The 16,690-nt window shown below is 36.0% G+C and overlaps 1 protein-coding gene across 5 annotated transcripts in view; it reads left to right on the top strand.

Annotated features, from left to right (window-relative positions):
* Positions 1-9,016, top strand: part of CHM (CHM Rab escort protein) — a gene marked incomplete at both ends in the record, with an annotated part of 181,278 nt that extends 172,262 nt beyond the window's left edge. For all 5 annotated transcript variants that reach the window (XM_079727338.1, XM_079727337.1, XM_079727334.1 and 2 more), the window contains 2 exons: positions 1,187-1,344; positions 8,825-9,016. In XM_079727338.1, coding sequence (XP_079583464.1) covers positions 1,187-1,344; positions 8,825-9,016 — 350 coding nt within the window. The remainder of the gene's footprint in view (positions 1-1,186; positions 1,345-8,824) is intronic.
* Between the last annotated feature and the right edge of the window lie 7,674 nt (positions 9,017-16,690).

Here is a 16,690-nt window from a genome sequence, read left to right as displayed (position 1 = left end):
GAGGGCTGGATCTTTTAATAAGCACATGATGCTTTGATTATACCTGAAAGCAAAATTAAAATTGGTTCAGAAATTATTCATTGAGCATCTGTTATGTGCTAGGCTCTGTATTAGGGAGCATGAAAGAGCAAGAGAATAAGGGCTAAGTCTACTTCATCTTTGTATCCCCAGCTCCTAGCCTGATGCCTAACACATAATAGATGCTTGCTGTAAATGAGAGAATGTGCACTGAAAACAACTTACAGTCTCATAATCATATTTTTGTTATTTGTTTGTTGGTTGGCATTACTTTTGTAATCTAGTAGGACAGAGTGTTAGTGAGTTAGGATATCCAATTTTTAATCCTGTATATACTATTTTTTAATAACAGCTTTATTGAGAATCACATACCATACAATTCACCCATTTAAAGTATAAAATCCAATGTTTTTAAATGTATTGTTCAAACATCACCACAGTCAATTTTAGAATATTTCCATCACTCCAAAAAGAAACCCATACCTCATACCCATTAGCCATTAACCTGCACTTACGCTCAATTCCCCCACAGCCCTAGGTAACCCTAATCTACTTCCTGTCTTTTTTTTTGAGGGTGGTGGGGCGGGCATGCCACGCAGTTTGTGGGATCTTAGTTCCCCAACCAAGGATTGAACCTGGGCCTCGGCAGTGAAAGCACTGAGTCCTAACCATTGGACCGCCAGGGAATTCCCCTACTTCCTGTCTTTATAGATTTCTCTATTCTGGTCATCTCATAATCCTGTATATAGTATTGACTTACTTTATAATTGTTTAAGTTGGTTTATCCATGTGAAACATAAGAAAATCAATTTATGTTAACTTCTCACTTCATTGGCATAATTTACAGATGAATGTGATCATAAGTGCTTTCATACTGGTGATGAGAAATAAGAGAAATCCAAGGGAACATGATTGGAGTTAAATCTAAGTAACTTACTAATAATCAAAATAATTTTTAAATCTAATTTGTCTTAGGTTGAAAAGCCATCATTGCTTGAAATATACACATGTATTAGAGTGTGTGGATACAGATTTACTATAGTTTACATACAAAGCTCTGATTTACTACAATATATAGTGGTAGCTTTGTTAGCAATTGGCTACATGTTGTAGTAATTGAGAGGCATGTTGTGCTTTAGATGTAAGTAAAATTTATGTCTACATTTAGAAAATGAAGAAGTTGAAAAGCCAAGACTTCTGTGGGCTCTTTACTTCAATATGAGAGATTCTTCAGACGTCAGCAGGAACTCTTATGATTTACCATCCAACGTTTATGTCTGCTCTGGCCCAGACTGTGCTTTAGGAAATGATAATGCAGTCAAACAGGTAAGGCTGTTGGTGTTTCTTGGTTTTATGTTAGGAAGTTGGTGTGGTAGGGAAAGTGAATTGTTTTTTTTCCTCTAGGAGGTGGGAAAAGAAACTAAAAAAGCATCTCTCTCATTTAATACCATCTCTGCAATTTGCCCCTAAACTTTTTCTCGGTGAACAACAAAGCCACTTTAATATCAAATATTTTCACGTTCTTCAATATAATGATGACCTACAAGAGATTATTTATGAGTTCCATTGTGGGAATAAAGATAGAAGATGTTAGAAATACATATTCAGAAAAATGAATTTACAATGCCAGTATTCTAAAGAAACATTGCTTCTCATTTAAATGGTGACCTATCATTGTATTTTGAAATACACAAACTTTTTCCTCTGTAAACTTGAGTCATTTCAAAAGGAGTATAACTAGTAAGGCCTACAAAATGTATTTTTTATTTTATTTTATTTTATTTTTTACAACTTTATTGCAGTATAATTGCTTCACAATGGTGTATTAGTTTCTGCTTTATAACAAAGTGAATCATACATATACATCTGTTCCCATATCCCTTCCCTCTTGTGTCTCCCTGCCTCCCACCCTCCCTATCCTACCCCTCCAGGCAGTCACAAAGCACTGAGCTGATCTCCCTGTGCTATGCGGCTGCTTCCCACTAGCTATCTACCTTACGTTTGGTAGTGTATATATGTCCATGCCTCTCTCTCACTTTGTCACAGCTTACCCTTCCCCCTCCCCATATCCTCAAGTCCATTCTCAAGTAGGTCTGTGTCTTTATTCCTGTTTTACCCCTAGGCTCTTCATGACATTTGTTTTTTTTTTCTTAAATTCCATATATTCCATATATATGTGTTAGCATACGGTGTTTGTCTTTCTCTGACTTACTTCACTCTGTATGACAGACTCTAGGTCTATCCACCTCATTACAAATAGCTCAATTTTGTTTCTTTTTATGGCTGAGTAATATTCCATTGTATATATGTGCCACATCTTCTTCATCCATTCATCGGATGATGGACACTTACATTGTTTCCATCTCTGGGCTATTGTAAATAGAGCTGCAATGAACATTTTGGTACATGACTCTTTTTGAATTATGGTTTTCTCAGGGTATATGCCCAGTAGTGGGATTGCTGGGTCATATGGTAGTTCTATTTGTAGTTTTTTAAGGAACCTCCATACTGTTCTCCATAGTGGCTGTACCAATTCACATTCCCACCAGCAGTGCAAGAGTGTTCCCTTTTCTCCACACCCTCTCCAGCATTTATGGTTTCTAGATTTTTTGATGATGGCCATTCTGACTGGTGTGAGATTATATCTCATTGTAGTTTTGATTTGCATTTCTCTAATGATTAATGATGTTGAGCATTCTTTCATGTGTTTGTTGGCAGTCGGTATATCTTCTTTGGAGAAATCAGGCTCCCTGACTTCAGGCTATACTACAAAGCTACAGTAATCAAGACAGTATGGTACTGACACAAAAACAGAAAGATAGATCAATGGAACAGGATAGAAAGCCCAGAGATAAACCCATGCCCATATGGTCACCTTATATTTGATAACGGAGGCAGGAATGTACAGTGGAGAAAGGACAGCCTCTTCAATAAGTGATGCTGGGAAAACTGGACAGCTACATGTAAAAGTATGAGATTAGATCACTCCTTAACACCATACACAAAAATAAGCTCAAAGTGGATTAAAGACCTAAATGTAAGGCCAGAAACTATCAAACTCTTAGAGGAAAACATAGGCAGAACACTGTATGACAGAAATCACAGCAAGATCCTTTTTGACCCACCTCCTAGAGAAATGGAAATAAAAACAAAAATAAACAAATGGGACCTAATGAAACTTCAAAGCTTTTGCACAGCAAAGGAAGCCATAAACAAGACCAAAAGACAACCCTGAGAATGGGAGAAAATATTTGCAAATGAAGCAACTGACAAAGGATTAATCTCAAAAATTTATAAGCAGTTCATGCAGCTCAATAGCAAAAAAACAAACAACCCAATCCAAAAATGGGCAGAAGACCTAAATAGACAAAATGTATTTTTAAAATGGAACATTTTTAAGGCACATTCTTACCATGGAAAAGAACATATAGTTTTTCACAATTAACATGATTCCTTTAATGTTTTGACACAAGCTGGTGTCCCAAAGCTACTATAATAGCTGCTGAGGAGTATGTTAAATCAAGGTGGAATTTTGTGACAGCACTCCTGGGCAGGGCTATGAATAGGTACAGGGCAGGTGATACAAAATGCCAAAAGTGAATTATGAGTCTACTAAGCTGAAAATTCATATGCATGTACAAACACACTTTTCTGCACTTGACAGGAAGAGAAGAGCAGAAAATACCGTTTTTTAAGGTATAAGTCTAAACTTTTCACCAATATAGTTGGCTCATCTGTTTATTGAAACAATAAATGGATAATTTAACGTTGTTCTAAGACCACAGATGGAAGTTTCATTCCCAGTAGTGGTAGGGATCTTATAGGAGCAGATGGCCTTTTTGAGCCTTTAATCTAATTTTTAGGCATAGCAGCAAGGCTATGACCTATACATTTACAGTTTTTTACCAGATTCTTTGTTTCTCATCTTCAGAGTCTAGTGGTGATCCAGGATAATCATATTTAGTCAGTGATAACAAACAAAAATAGGAAGTCACATCTCTCATCCATCATTTATTCTGTTAGTTTAATATGAACTCAGGATGGTTCAATATCTACATTTATGGCTTAAAATGGCCAAGTCATTTTTACTTTGATGGTCCATTTTTTTCCAAGAAGAAATTACCAGCAAGTTATCAGCCAGGTAACTTTATTCCTGAGTGAAATTTAATGTTTTTTTAACCAAAATGGAAGGCCTTAAATAAGGACTTAATATGAAGTGCTAATATGATCTAAACTGCAAGCTAAAAGATTATAATTAAAGGATAATTTTATCATGAGATATTGATTCCCAAGAAGATAGACTTGAGTGCAGTGTTTTCACAGAAGAAAACAGTAATAATGCTAGTTAGGGTGCTAATTGTTGTATACTATTAATTATAAGTAGGTTTATATTTGTTATACAGCTTTTAACCTCACATCAGTTTGGGAAGAAATATTATAATGCCTACTTTAAAGGGCATCAATAATAACATTTTAAAAATAGCCAGTTTATTCAGATAAAATCTGTTCTAATTCCAGTATGTCATGCTGTGTTCATCCCAAACACTTAACTGATGACTCTGTTTTCGAAATTGTCTCTAAAAGCCCTCAGAATATCACCTAAGCTTTGCCTGTGTAGGAAACATAAGTACCTGCAGATTTCATTTTTCTTTTTCTCTATTTTTTTTGAAATAAAATGCTTCATTTTGCTAGTTGGCAAGTTTGCATCTGCTCTTCTTATTTGTAAATGTATAGATGTTGAATAACATAGACCTGTCTCTCTTGTGTTCATATGAAGCTATTTATGATTTGAAGACATATTAAAAATATAAAGTAATCTGATCTGTTTATTACTCACAAGTTAAAGTTGTGTGCAGGAGCATACCATGACATTCCCTATTATGTGAATCTTTCTGTGACTTGCTAGTTATTGTAGTTTATGTTACTCCAGTTTTTTTCTGAACCTGACATAGATATTTCTTTTCTTAATACAGGGAGTGTTTCATTTACCCACAGATACTGATGAACAGACTGGTCTATAGTCCCTACTTGTCTATACTCCCAAGCCAGTGATAGCTCCCTCCTTCTTCAGGAGCCCCCATTGCCTAGGAGCTGCCACTGCCTTGGGAGCAAGAATAGTTAAATAGTACTGTACTCTGTATTACACTTAAGGTATGAAATGGGTTATATTGGCTGATGTGGACTGGGTTGGCAGTCTAACCACCATGTAGAATGTTTTTCATATGGCCAGATCAGCATCTTGCTTATGACTTTTGGTACATAATTTGTAAGTTGAACACCAGCTTTATAGGTCGTAGGAACTGTCAAGTTGCTCACATAGTGCAGTAGCATTCACTTTCTCAAGCCATTGAGGGAGAGGGCAATTTTAGGTGTCATATCTTCTGAAGCTTCCATTCATTGAGCATTTTCTATATGCCAGGCATTGTCCTAATCATCTCATATATATTATTGTATTTGGTTCTCACAACAACCCTATGAGGTAAGTATCTGTGATATCCCCATTTTACAGTTGAGGAAACTAAGCCCCAAAGGGGCTAAATAACTTTTCCAGAGATCACATAGCTGTTAAATTTTTTATCCAAGATTTAACCTCAAGTCTGTAGGACCCCAGTGCTTGTACACTCATCTCGTATACTATGCTACTTTCAACTCGTTAATGCAGATACATCCTAAATACATTAAACTGCTAGATTGACAAAATGTTTGTTTTGTGTAGATGCATGTTTAAGAAACATAGGGATATCTAAATAACTCAATGTGTCCTCTCTGTACTTCCCAATATAAGGAAACTAATTCACAATATAATTAGCCCTTTTTAATTATTTTAACCACATGGAAGTCTTTACCCTTTAAGCTAACTTCTGGCTTTAAAAGAGCAAGGAAGATTAAAAGTTGACAGTTAAGTACTCTGAACCAACCTCTTGGTGACAACTCTCAGAACTGGGGCTTAGTTGACAAATGAAATGAAGTTCACCAAGAAGCATTAGATAGACCTTCCAGAAAGTGGCAGTTGACCCTAAAAGGTTCCAGCAGTTGGAAAAAGGAGAGACTTGGGAAAGACTGGAGTCTGGCTGTAGGAAATTGGCATCAGAGAGGGCCAATGGCAGTGAGCTGAAGGTGGCATTTCCACAAGCAGGTAGAACACAAATAAAAGCAGGGCAGCAACCTGCAATTGTTTGGCAGTCTTAGGACACACATTGTTCATGACAGGGATATACAAAAACAGGTCGAGTGGGATCTAGCCACAGGGACTGGAGTTCAGGAGAAAATCTATCCTAGAGGGAGGTGGCAAAAGGGAGACTAGGTGTGAGATACAGAGGAATTGGAGTAGAAGTAAGAGGAACAGTAATAATAATAGTAATAATAATAATTGTTACAATATTTATATTCAACATTTGTGTAATATACAGTTTCTAAATTTCTTCCATTTATATATATATATATATAATATATATATAAATATATTTAAATATATATATAAAAATAGAGATAGAAAGAGAGATTCTACTCCATGCCTGGCACTAAGGATACAGAGTTAACTAAAACCCAGTCATTATTCCTGGATGAATCACTGTCTGGTAAAGGAGAAAAACGTGTAAACAAATGACATTGCAGTGTGGTATATGCAATAAGAGAATGATATCGAAAGTATAAATGTAATATAGAGGAGCCATGAGTTGTATCTAGGAGTCAGAGAACCTTACAGTGAAGAATATAAAAGATGAGTAACAATTCTTCATCCAAGTGATAGACAATCAAATTGATAGCATTTGCTCCAGCCCAGGGTGTAAACATCATGGTATGTTTGAAAAAGTACCAATAAACAGGTAACAGTGTAGCAAAAAGCCTGAGAGGCAGAGGTGGGATGAAGAAAAAGATGATGAGACCAGAGAAGATAGGCCTGAAGGGTGTTGTTTGACATAATAAGTATCTTGGATTTTTATCCTGTTAGAAGAGTTTTAAGCCAAAAAAAGGCATAAACAGAATTTCATATTCCACTGACCCTTCTAAGGGCAGCATAAAGATGGATTACACAGGGGAACCCTAGAGGCAAAGTGACCAGTCCAGTTCTGAGATGTTGCAGTTGTCCAGGGGAAAGATGGTGCATATCTGGGCTATGTCTCTAGTGGAGGAACAGGTGGAGTCAAGAACTAAGAGATAAAATTGATAGGATTTGCTGATTGATTGCATGCAGAGAGTAAAGGAGAAGGAGAACTTCTATAGGCAGACAAGGTAGAGATAACAGACACAATGACCATTAGAGGAACTAAAGTGTGAGGTAGAGGCTCTGTCTGACCTCAGTCCTGCTTCTAGGGACTAAATGTCTCCAGCAAAGATGTATATGGTAAGACCCCAGGATGGAAGCAAAGCAGGCATCTCAAATATTTACTTTCAAAATATCCATAATAAAATGGCACGTCTAAAAATATAACTTTGAACTATACTTAAGAAGGAAAGAAGCTATTTTTCTCTCCCTGTCCCTTCTTTCAACTCGACATCAAAGCTCAAAAGTTTCTGCTTAACCAACCCTTCACCCTATCCCAAAGATACTGGTTTTATTCACCTGATGTAGGAGTTTACCAGCTATAGATGGCCAAATGGCAAATAGTTTCGATTTTGCAGCCCATATAATGTATGTATATAATTGCAACTACTCAACTCCGCCATTGCAGTGCAAAAGCAGCTGTAGACCATAGATAAATGAATGAGAGTAACTGTGTTCCAATAAAGCTTTATTTATGAAAACAGGCAGCAGACTGGATCTGTCATGTGGGCCATAGTTGTCAACTCCTGGCCTAATGGATGACCTTGCGTGTACTTCGGGAAGAAGGGTTGAAGTGGTACAGACAGACATTGTAACCTTTAAAGCAAAACAAGCATATGTTTAAAACCCTTTAATGATGTTCTTTTACCAGTAGGCTAGAGTGCAAGCTCCCTAGCCTGGCAGGGACCCTTATCTAACAAAGAACTGTATTCATCTAAATAATAGCAGGAATATGTTTAGAATAGAATAACAGTGCTACTTGCCACATTTACTTTCTTGTATGTGTGTGTATTTGTTGTTGTTAATTAAGATCACATTTACTTTATTATTCTCTTACCCTGCCAGACTAAGCTCAGCTTAAATCTCAACATTTTAATTTATGTTATTATTAATAACAATGATTACAGTTACCAAATAGAGAGGCTTACTCTCTGCCATTCTATAGGCAAGGAGGGCAAGACTCAGAAGCTGAGTAAGCATTCCCCAGATCACATCGCTGCTAAGTGGCAGAGCCAGCATTTGGGCATGGTTATCTATTCAGTGTCCATTGTCTTGGACACTGTGTTATGTTCCTCAAAGCACAGGGAGAGGAAAATTAGAAAAGCAAATAGTTCAGCAAACAATGAAGAATTTTCTTGATTTGAACAATGACTTGTTAAACTTAGTATTTGCTAAATGAGACTGTACAAATATCACAAACAGGCTCTATTAGGAAATTATATAAAGGATATTAAGGGAAATTGTATTTCTGTTGACATGTAGAATGAATGACCTTAAAATCTCAACTATCTGAGCACTTCATAAAGAGTCTTAGCAAGTACTGATATACTTGAAGGGTGGGCCTGAATGAATGTATAAATTAGAGGGAGAAAAGTCATGGAGTTCTGAAAGCAGTTTTTAGAAGGTCATGTGTGCTGTGTAAAGTTCTATAACTTAAAGAAAATTTTAAGGGTGATACTTCATTTTTTTGATAGTTCCAGAAAGGCATATACATTTTAAGTTAATGTTCAAAAACTCTTGTGCCCTTTCTTCCCTGGCCAGGCTGAAGCACTTTTCCAACAAATCTGCCCCAACGAAGACTTCTGTCCACCCCCACCAAATCCTGAAGACATTATCCTTGATGGAGACAGTTTACAACCAGAGGCTTCAGAATCCAGTGCTATACCAGAGGCCAACTCAGAGACTCCCAAGGAAAGCGCAAATCTGAGAAACCCAGAGGAGCCCTCTGAATAACGAGTATACACCAAACTGAATAGCACATTTTGGAAAATCCTCCTAGCCTCAGAGTCCTCTTGATGGAAGAACTGTTTGAAAAATGTTACAAAGCAGCAGCCAGTTGACATGCAGAATTACCAAGAGAAACAGATGATAGAACTCCAAAAGGGAATTTTCCTTAAAAAGACATTCCAAGACCACAAAACACTTGTAAAGCACATTGACTTGCCTGCGTTAAGATACCAAACCTGTGGAATTAGCAGATACAAATTATAAATGGATTGATTCCCAGAAATATAGCTATGTTTAAGAAAGTGATCCTATGCATTGTTAATAATTCTATGGTATTAGGACAGCTTTTGCTTGCCACTTTGGATCTTTGTTTGAAAACCACATCTTCAAAATCTGCTTACATATTTCATTTGATTATTTGAGTTATATTTTCTTTATGGGTATGAGCATCGTGACACAAATGATAAAAGCATACGTAAATATAGCTGATAAAAACTAAAGTGTCATGATCCAGGCAGGAGCCTATGCTTGAAATAGAGGTTTGTTTTGTTTTCTATCTTGAGTATTGAAAATGCTAATATTAAAGTAGACATTTTTACAAACAAGTCATGAGTTCATTACTCAGTGTTTTTTTTTTCTTTTAAATGTTAGTAGTGATATTTGTATGTGAATCCTGAACACACTAGGAAGGCTCAATACTGAAGAAATGGAAGGATTTGAATAGGCTCATTGGTATTTGGAAATTCTGTCTAGTCGAGTGTCTGGAGCACTAGCCTAATTGTCTATGGACCTAATTTAGTCTTAGCTATGCCACCGATGATATTAAGCAAATTGTTTAACTTCTGGGCCTCAGTTTCTCCATATGTCTACTGTATGAGAATGATTTTGAAGATAAATGCAGTGCCATCCTTAGAATGTTTTTTCTGGAATAAAAGTTGTTTTAGAATTTTCTCATTGACTTGGGGATGAATATCAAAGATCTCATGCAGCAAATAATTGTTTGCTGTCACCTCCCCCAACACAATAGATCATAGTGTTCTTATTGCATTAAGCTTTTAAAATAAAAGTCTATTTCCTTAATTAATATTTTATAGTCTAATAGAAAAGTAAACATAGTAACATGGAATTGTGGTTTTGAATCTTAATAAGGAAAACAGTCTATAAACTCTTCGTATTCCTCTTCTAGTAGGTAAACCTGAAACCACCAAGGACTCTAAATAGAATATGACAATTGGTAAACCCTAAGATGCTCTTAACATAAAAATATAAGGGCTGTACATAGGCAGCAAATCTAGTTACAGCGACAGTGCCTATATTAAAATCTTTCCAAATGCCAAGCTCTAATGGTTTACCTTTTTTGAGCAATAGTTTGGACTCAACAACTTATTTCAATAAATAAATACATTAAAAGTGCGTTGTCATGCAGTCTGGCCTATCTTGCTGATCAGAGAGCCATGGCTACAGTAGAAAGCACATAGTTCTTACATACTTCAGCTGCAGCAGGGCTCTGACCTCTCCAGACTTCAGAGATCTTAAAGGAAGCCAGCTCTGTCAGGTCACAGACTCATGAGAAATGGAAAGAATCAAGGAATGTAGCTCTTGCCTCACCTTTTAAACCCCCCTGCAGATATAGCTGAATCCAGAAGAAAATCTTCCCAGCCTCTCAGGCTACTCCTAATCCTTCTCCCCATTGTATAGCCTCTCCCCTATCTCTTTAATCCCCTCTATCCCTTTCTTCCCCTTTCATAATGTTATACAAATCAGGGACAATAGAATCACATTATAACCTACTCTGTTATATGGATTCAGATCCATCTTAAATCATATTTCCTGAAACCCAACTACGGCATGCGCTAAATGCACAATACATACCTATAAGCACCGGGTATTGGCTCTGCCCCACAGTACCAGCAATATAAAAGCTTCCACTATATGAGAGTATTGAGTCTGAATACAATTGCAGTAAGCTGCACCAATTAAGATATTGTACTTTGTTATAGTCTTAGAGTTAAGGCCTCTTGATGCAGCATGCACACTTATGTAAACAGCCAATCAGGGTACACCCAGAATGACTAGAAAAATACTGATAGCTTTACTACAGCTCTCTAAAACAATGAAGGAGATATTCTGTGGTCTCATGGCCCAGTCCATACTGTACCCTATTTCATCCATTAGCCAGCATCGGAATTTCTCTTCCAGGTTATTTATTAAATACGGTTGAAATGTTTAAAAGCTCCTGAATATGATTAGTGATGATTAAGATAATACACAGCTGTTAAAAACCTTGTGTTAGAGAACTTTAGATATTTCCTGTTGCCTCAGAATGTAATAGAAATTATTCTAAGAGCATTCTTTTCAGCTATCTTAATTACTGCATATACTTGTTTTCATAGCTTTAAAGGAAAACCTTTTAGTTTTGTTGTAAAACCATAAACCTGAAGTCATATGAATAAAATAAAGATGCTGTATGTGATACAGAAATTTCAGTAGCTAATTTTAAATTTTGAAAATAGCTATTATCAAAGAATTTTTATTCATGTGTTTAAAATGTTTGTTATGCATGCTTCTTATTAACCAAAAATGATAATACCATTCAGTTTAGTGATCAACATGAAAACTGGTTACTAACCCTATGTTGCTACTGTAGTTTTGTCTAGTTGGTATGCCTGCCCAGAAAAAGATAGATATATATGATATGTATATTATAAACATATATTTTTCTATAGGAAAACTGAGTTATAATTTCCCCATCTTCTATGATATCTAGCTGCTCATAGGAAAATAGTCATGTTAATGGTTAACTTCTGGAATAGTAGTTTCTGAGATGGGCAGCACTTTGTGTAAAATAATGGCCACACTAATGATTAACTTCGGTCACAGCTGTAGTTCTGGAGAAGGCAGCCCTTTGTCTAAAGTCCTAAAAACCTTGAAAAATTTTTGTTGAAATTTGATTGCTAAATAGTAGTGATCCTTCAAAGCAGTTTTCTTACAAATAAGTTATTTACTGCTATTGGTATTGGATAATTTCTCTCTTAACTCTTGATTGATTTTCTTATATGCATTTCCAAAAGCATGAATATATGATTATTCATAATTGGAACACTGTAACAGTAAGTTTTCAGAGGAAATAAAGTCTGTTTTTAATGCCTTTCAGGCATGGTATCCTATTTTTTAATATTAAAATTTTGTATATATGCCAAGAAATTAAAAATTGTCTTGGAACAGATTTATTTGTTGATAACGGTCTATTACTTAAATTCTTAGTTAATTGTCCAGCTGTATACTTGGTTTTATTTCTAGGCATCTGCCAACTGTGTCAGGTTTGTGAAAAAGGCAATCAAATGATACATGGTTATGGTTTACTTAGCAAACTGTTCTAGATGCCAGCATCAGATCTCATTCTGTTTGAAATCAGTGTTCTGAGGCATGGGATATGCCTTTACAATACATTACCTGCAAACTGTTTTTGCATCTCACTTAGTGTATGAGAATCTGAAACGTTTTTCTTATTTACTTGCTGAATGAGAACCTGAAGTGTTTTTCTTGGTGGTCGTTGAGTCCCCAACAGCTTACTTGCAACAGATAAGAGACTGCTGATGTTCTCTTCATGCAGAAATCATTCACTGAACTATGTTTTGTTCTTGAATCAAATAATTAAAGAAGAGTGACATTTTCTGTCAATTCCAAGTCATTTTTAAACCTTCCCAGACAGGACATATTCAAAAGATAACATCATTATTTCAAAACTAGCAATTTATCTGTGAGATTATTAATGAATCAAGTTTAAGAAAGATAAGGTTAATTGAATTTTTAAACAAGTAGCTGTATTATCCTTCAAGCACCTTGAAGTTCATAAGAGTATTCACACTTTCTTTTCCTTAAACAAGTGTTTTGATATGTTTCAATTCTCTTCTTTAATGATGGCTTTTTAAAAATGCAAGAGGTTTAACACAACATCCCAGGTCACACTTTGAAAGCCACTTTTCTTTCTATTAACATAGTTTAGCTGTGGGGCTGCAATGAGATGCCCTTCCCGTACAAGTTGCCACGTCTGCTCTTTCTAGTGATGATGACTCTTAGGATCATTTGACAGGTAATCATTAGAACTTGAATCCTAGTAGACTGGAGGGTCTTTTCACCTATCACTACAGGGAGATTTATGCTGGTAACGCCTATTAATGTTAATAGGACTTGCATGTGTAAATCCTCTTCCCTTCAATGAGACAGTTGACCCCTAAAAGAAATATTCTTTAGAGATGGACAACTTTCTACTCGAGAAGCATTAGTGATGTGTTCTATTCAAATTTTTCATGTGTGGGAAAAAATCGCAAGACTATAATTCAGCAAAGGATTTGTAGAGCTTGAAAAGATGAAATAATAGCTCTTAGTTTTCTATTCACATTCTAATATATATTAGATACTATTACTCTTCATGTTATTAACATACCATTTTTCTCTATTTTCACTTATTATTTTCTAATTAAAGTATAATTGACATTCAACACTATGTTAGCTCCAGGTACACAATATGTGATTCAATATTTCTATACATTACAAAATGATCACCACGATAAGTCTAGTTACCATCTGTCACCATACAAAGTTATTAAAATATTGACTATATTCCCCATGCTGTACATCTCATCCCTGTGACTCATTTATTTTGTAACTGGAAATTTGTACCTCTTAATCTCCCTCACTGATTTAACTCATCCTCCTCCTCTCTGGCAACCACCTATTTTTCCTCTGTATCTATAAGTCTGTTTCTGTTCATTTGTTTTGTTTTTTAGATTACACATATAAGTGAATTAAAACAGTATTTGTATTTCCTGCCTGCCTTATTTCACTTAGCATAATACCCTCTAGGTGCAATCCCTTTCAAACCACCAATAATAGCATTTTTTCACAGAACCAGAACAAATAATACAAAAATTTGTATGGAAACACAAAAGACCCCAAATAGTCAAAACAATCTTGAGAAAGAAGAACAATGCCGTAGGTATCACCCTCCCTGATTTCAAATTATATTACAAAACTACTGTAATCAAAACAGCATGGTACTGGCACAAAAACAGACACAGATCGATGGGCCAGAATAGAGAGCCCAGAAATAAATCCACATTTATATGGTTAATTAATCTATAACAAAGGAGGCAAGAATATACAATGGGGAAAAGAGAGCCTCTGATAAATGATGTTGGGAAAACTGGACTGCTTTCTCACACCATATACAAAAATAAACTAAAAATGGATTAAGGACTTAAATGTAAGACCTGAAAATATAAAACTCTTAGAAGACAACATAGGTAATACACTCTTTGACATCAGTCTTAGCAATATTTCTTTGGATCTGTCTCCTCAGGCAAGAAAAACAAAAGCAAACAAACAAATGAGACATCAAACGAGAAAGCTTCTGCGCATCAAAGGAAACCATTGACAAAATGAAAAGATAACCCACAGAATGGGAGAAAATATTTGCAAATAATATGACCAACAAGAGGTTAATATCCAAAATACATAAACAAGTCATATCAAACATAAACAGGTCATTATCAAAAAGAAATGCAATTTAAATATGGGCAGAAGACCTGAATAGATATTTTTCCAAAGAGGATATACAAATGGCCAACAAGCATATGAAAAAAATGCTCACCATTGCTAATCATCAGAGAAATGCACATCAAAACAACGAGATGCCACCTCACACCAGTCAGCATGGCTATCATCAAAAGGTCTACAAATAACAAATGTTGGTGAGGATGTGGAGAAAAGCAAACTCCAGTACATTGTTAGTAGGATTGTAAATTGGTGCAGCCACTATGGAAAACAGTATGGAGGTTCCTCAAGAAACTAAAAATAGAACTACCATATGATCCAGCAATTCCACTGTTGGGTATATATCCAGAGAAAATGAAAACACTAATTCAAAATGATGCATGCATCCCAGTATTCATAGCAGCATTATTTACAATAGCCAAGACATGGAAGCAACCTAAGTGTCCATCAACAGATGAAAGGACAAAGAAGATGTGGTACATATATACACAATGAAATATTACTCGGCCATAAAAAAAAAATGAAATTCTGCCACTTGCAACAACATGGATGGGCCTAGAGGGTATTATGCATAGTGAAATAAGCCAGAGAAAGAAATGGACGATATAATGAAAGAGAAACAGGCTCACAGATATAGAAGACAAACTAGTGGTCACCACTGGGGAAAGGGATGGGGGAGGGGCAAGATAGGGATATAGGAGATACAAACTACTATGTATCAATCTAAAATAGATGAGCAACAAGGATATATTGTGTGGCACAGGGAAATATAGCCATTATTTTGTAATGACTTTAAATAGAGTATAATCTATAAAAATATTGATTCACTATGTAGTATACCTGAAACTAATATACTATTGTTAATCAACTATACTTCATTTTTTTAAAAAGGCTACTCATGGACTACAACTACTGAACCTGTACTCTAGAGCCTGCGAGCCACAAATACCAAGCCCGCGTGCCACAACTACTGAAGCCTGCGCACCTAGAGCCTGTGCTCCACAACAAGAGAAGCGACCACAATGAAGTCCACGCCCCACAATGAAGAGTAACCCCTGCTCACCACAACTAGAGAAAGCCCACGTGCAACAACGAGGACCCAATGCAGCCAAAAATAAAAATAAATAAAAAAATAAAACAAAAGGCCTCATGTCCTTAAAAAATTTTTTTAAAGAAATAAAAATTCTACTAGTGAGTGGAGATCATGCCAGTTGTTTTTATCTAAATGGAGCTACTGATGGAACAAGTAAGTCAATTGAAATGTGGACAGATTTTTTAAACCAAAGTAGTTGACACAATAGAATTAAAAGATCTATTCACTTTGCTTACATACATGTTAAATTACAGTCCTCACTTCCTCAGCTCCCTCATTCAGTTGAGCACAATATCTTATTGTTTTTATCTCAGAATATCTTACTGGTCACAGCCTCCTCTCTATTCCCACAATCCACTGTTCTCATTCTCTTTCAGATTAATTACTCTAATTTGTTTTCCTCACGCTAGGCTCCTCATTCTATTCCAATTACCTATTGAGGCAGAAACCAGTGCATGGATTCCTTCTCATGCTTACATATCATGAGAAGGGACCCACTTAGCATAACAACACGCCAAAGTTAGCAACAGTGAAGCCCTTGAGTGGGCATTTATTCCCAGCCTGCACCAAATGTGGCAAGGTGTAGCTTGGGACCCTGAGGTCAAGGCAGAGAGAGAGAGTAGAAAAGGAAATGACAGGTAACACGTGTAGTGCCCACTATGTACTAGGCAGTATTCTATTAACACTTTTAACCTGAAGACAACCTGTGGGTACTATTATCATTCTCCATTTTACAGATGAGGAACTTGATGAGGAAACTAAAGCACAGAGATAAAATAACTTGTCCAAGTTCGCACAGTTAGAAAGGTTTGGATTGTTCCTCCTAATTCAGTATGCACTGAAACATGTTTGTGATCTACTACTAGTAAGATTATATTCTTTCATCTTAATGAGCTGTATCTGGCTGCCCTACTGGTGGTAGAGTTTCACCTAAAAAGTAAATACAAATAAAGGCCCTGACCTTGTCATTTCTCTCCTTAAAATCCTTTCTTTATTAAATAGAGTCTGAACTCTTCAGCATAGCCTATGAA

The sequence above is a fragment of the Hyperoodon ampullatus genome, assembly GCF_949752795.1.
Source record: "Hyperoodon ampullatus genome assembly, chromosome: X".
NCBI classification, from domain to species: Eukaryota; Metazoa; Chordata; class Mammalia; order Artiodactyla; family Ziphiidae; genus Hyperoodon; species Hyperoodon ampullatus.
This window is presented reverse-complemented; position numbering and strand designations above follow the sequence as displayed.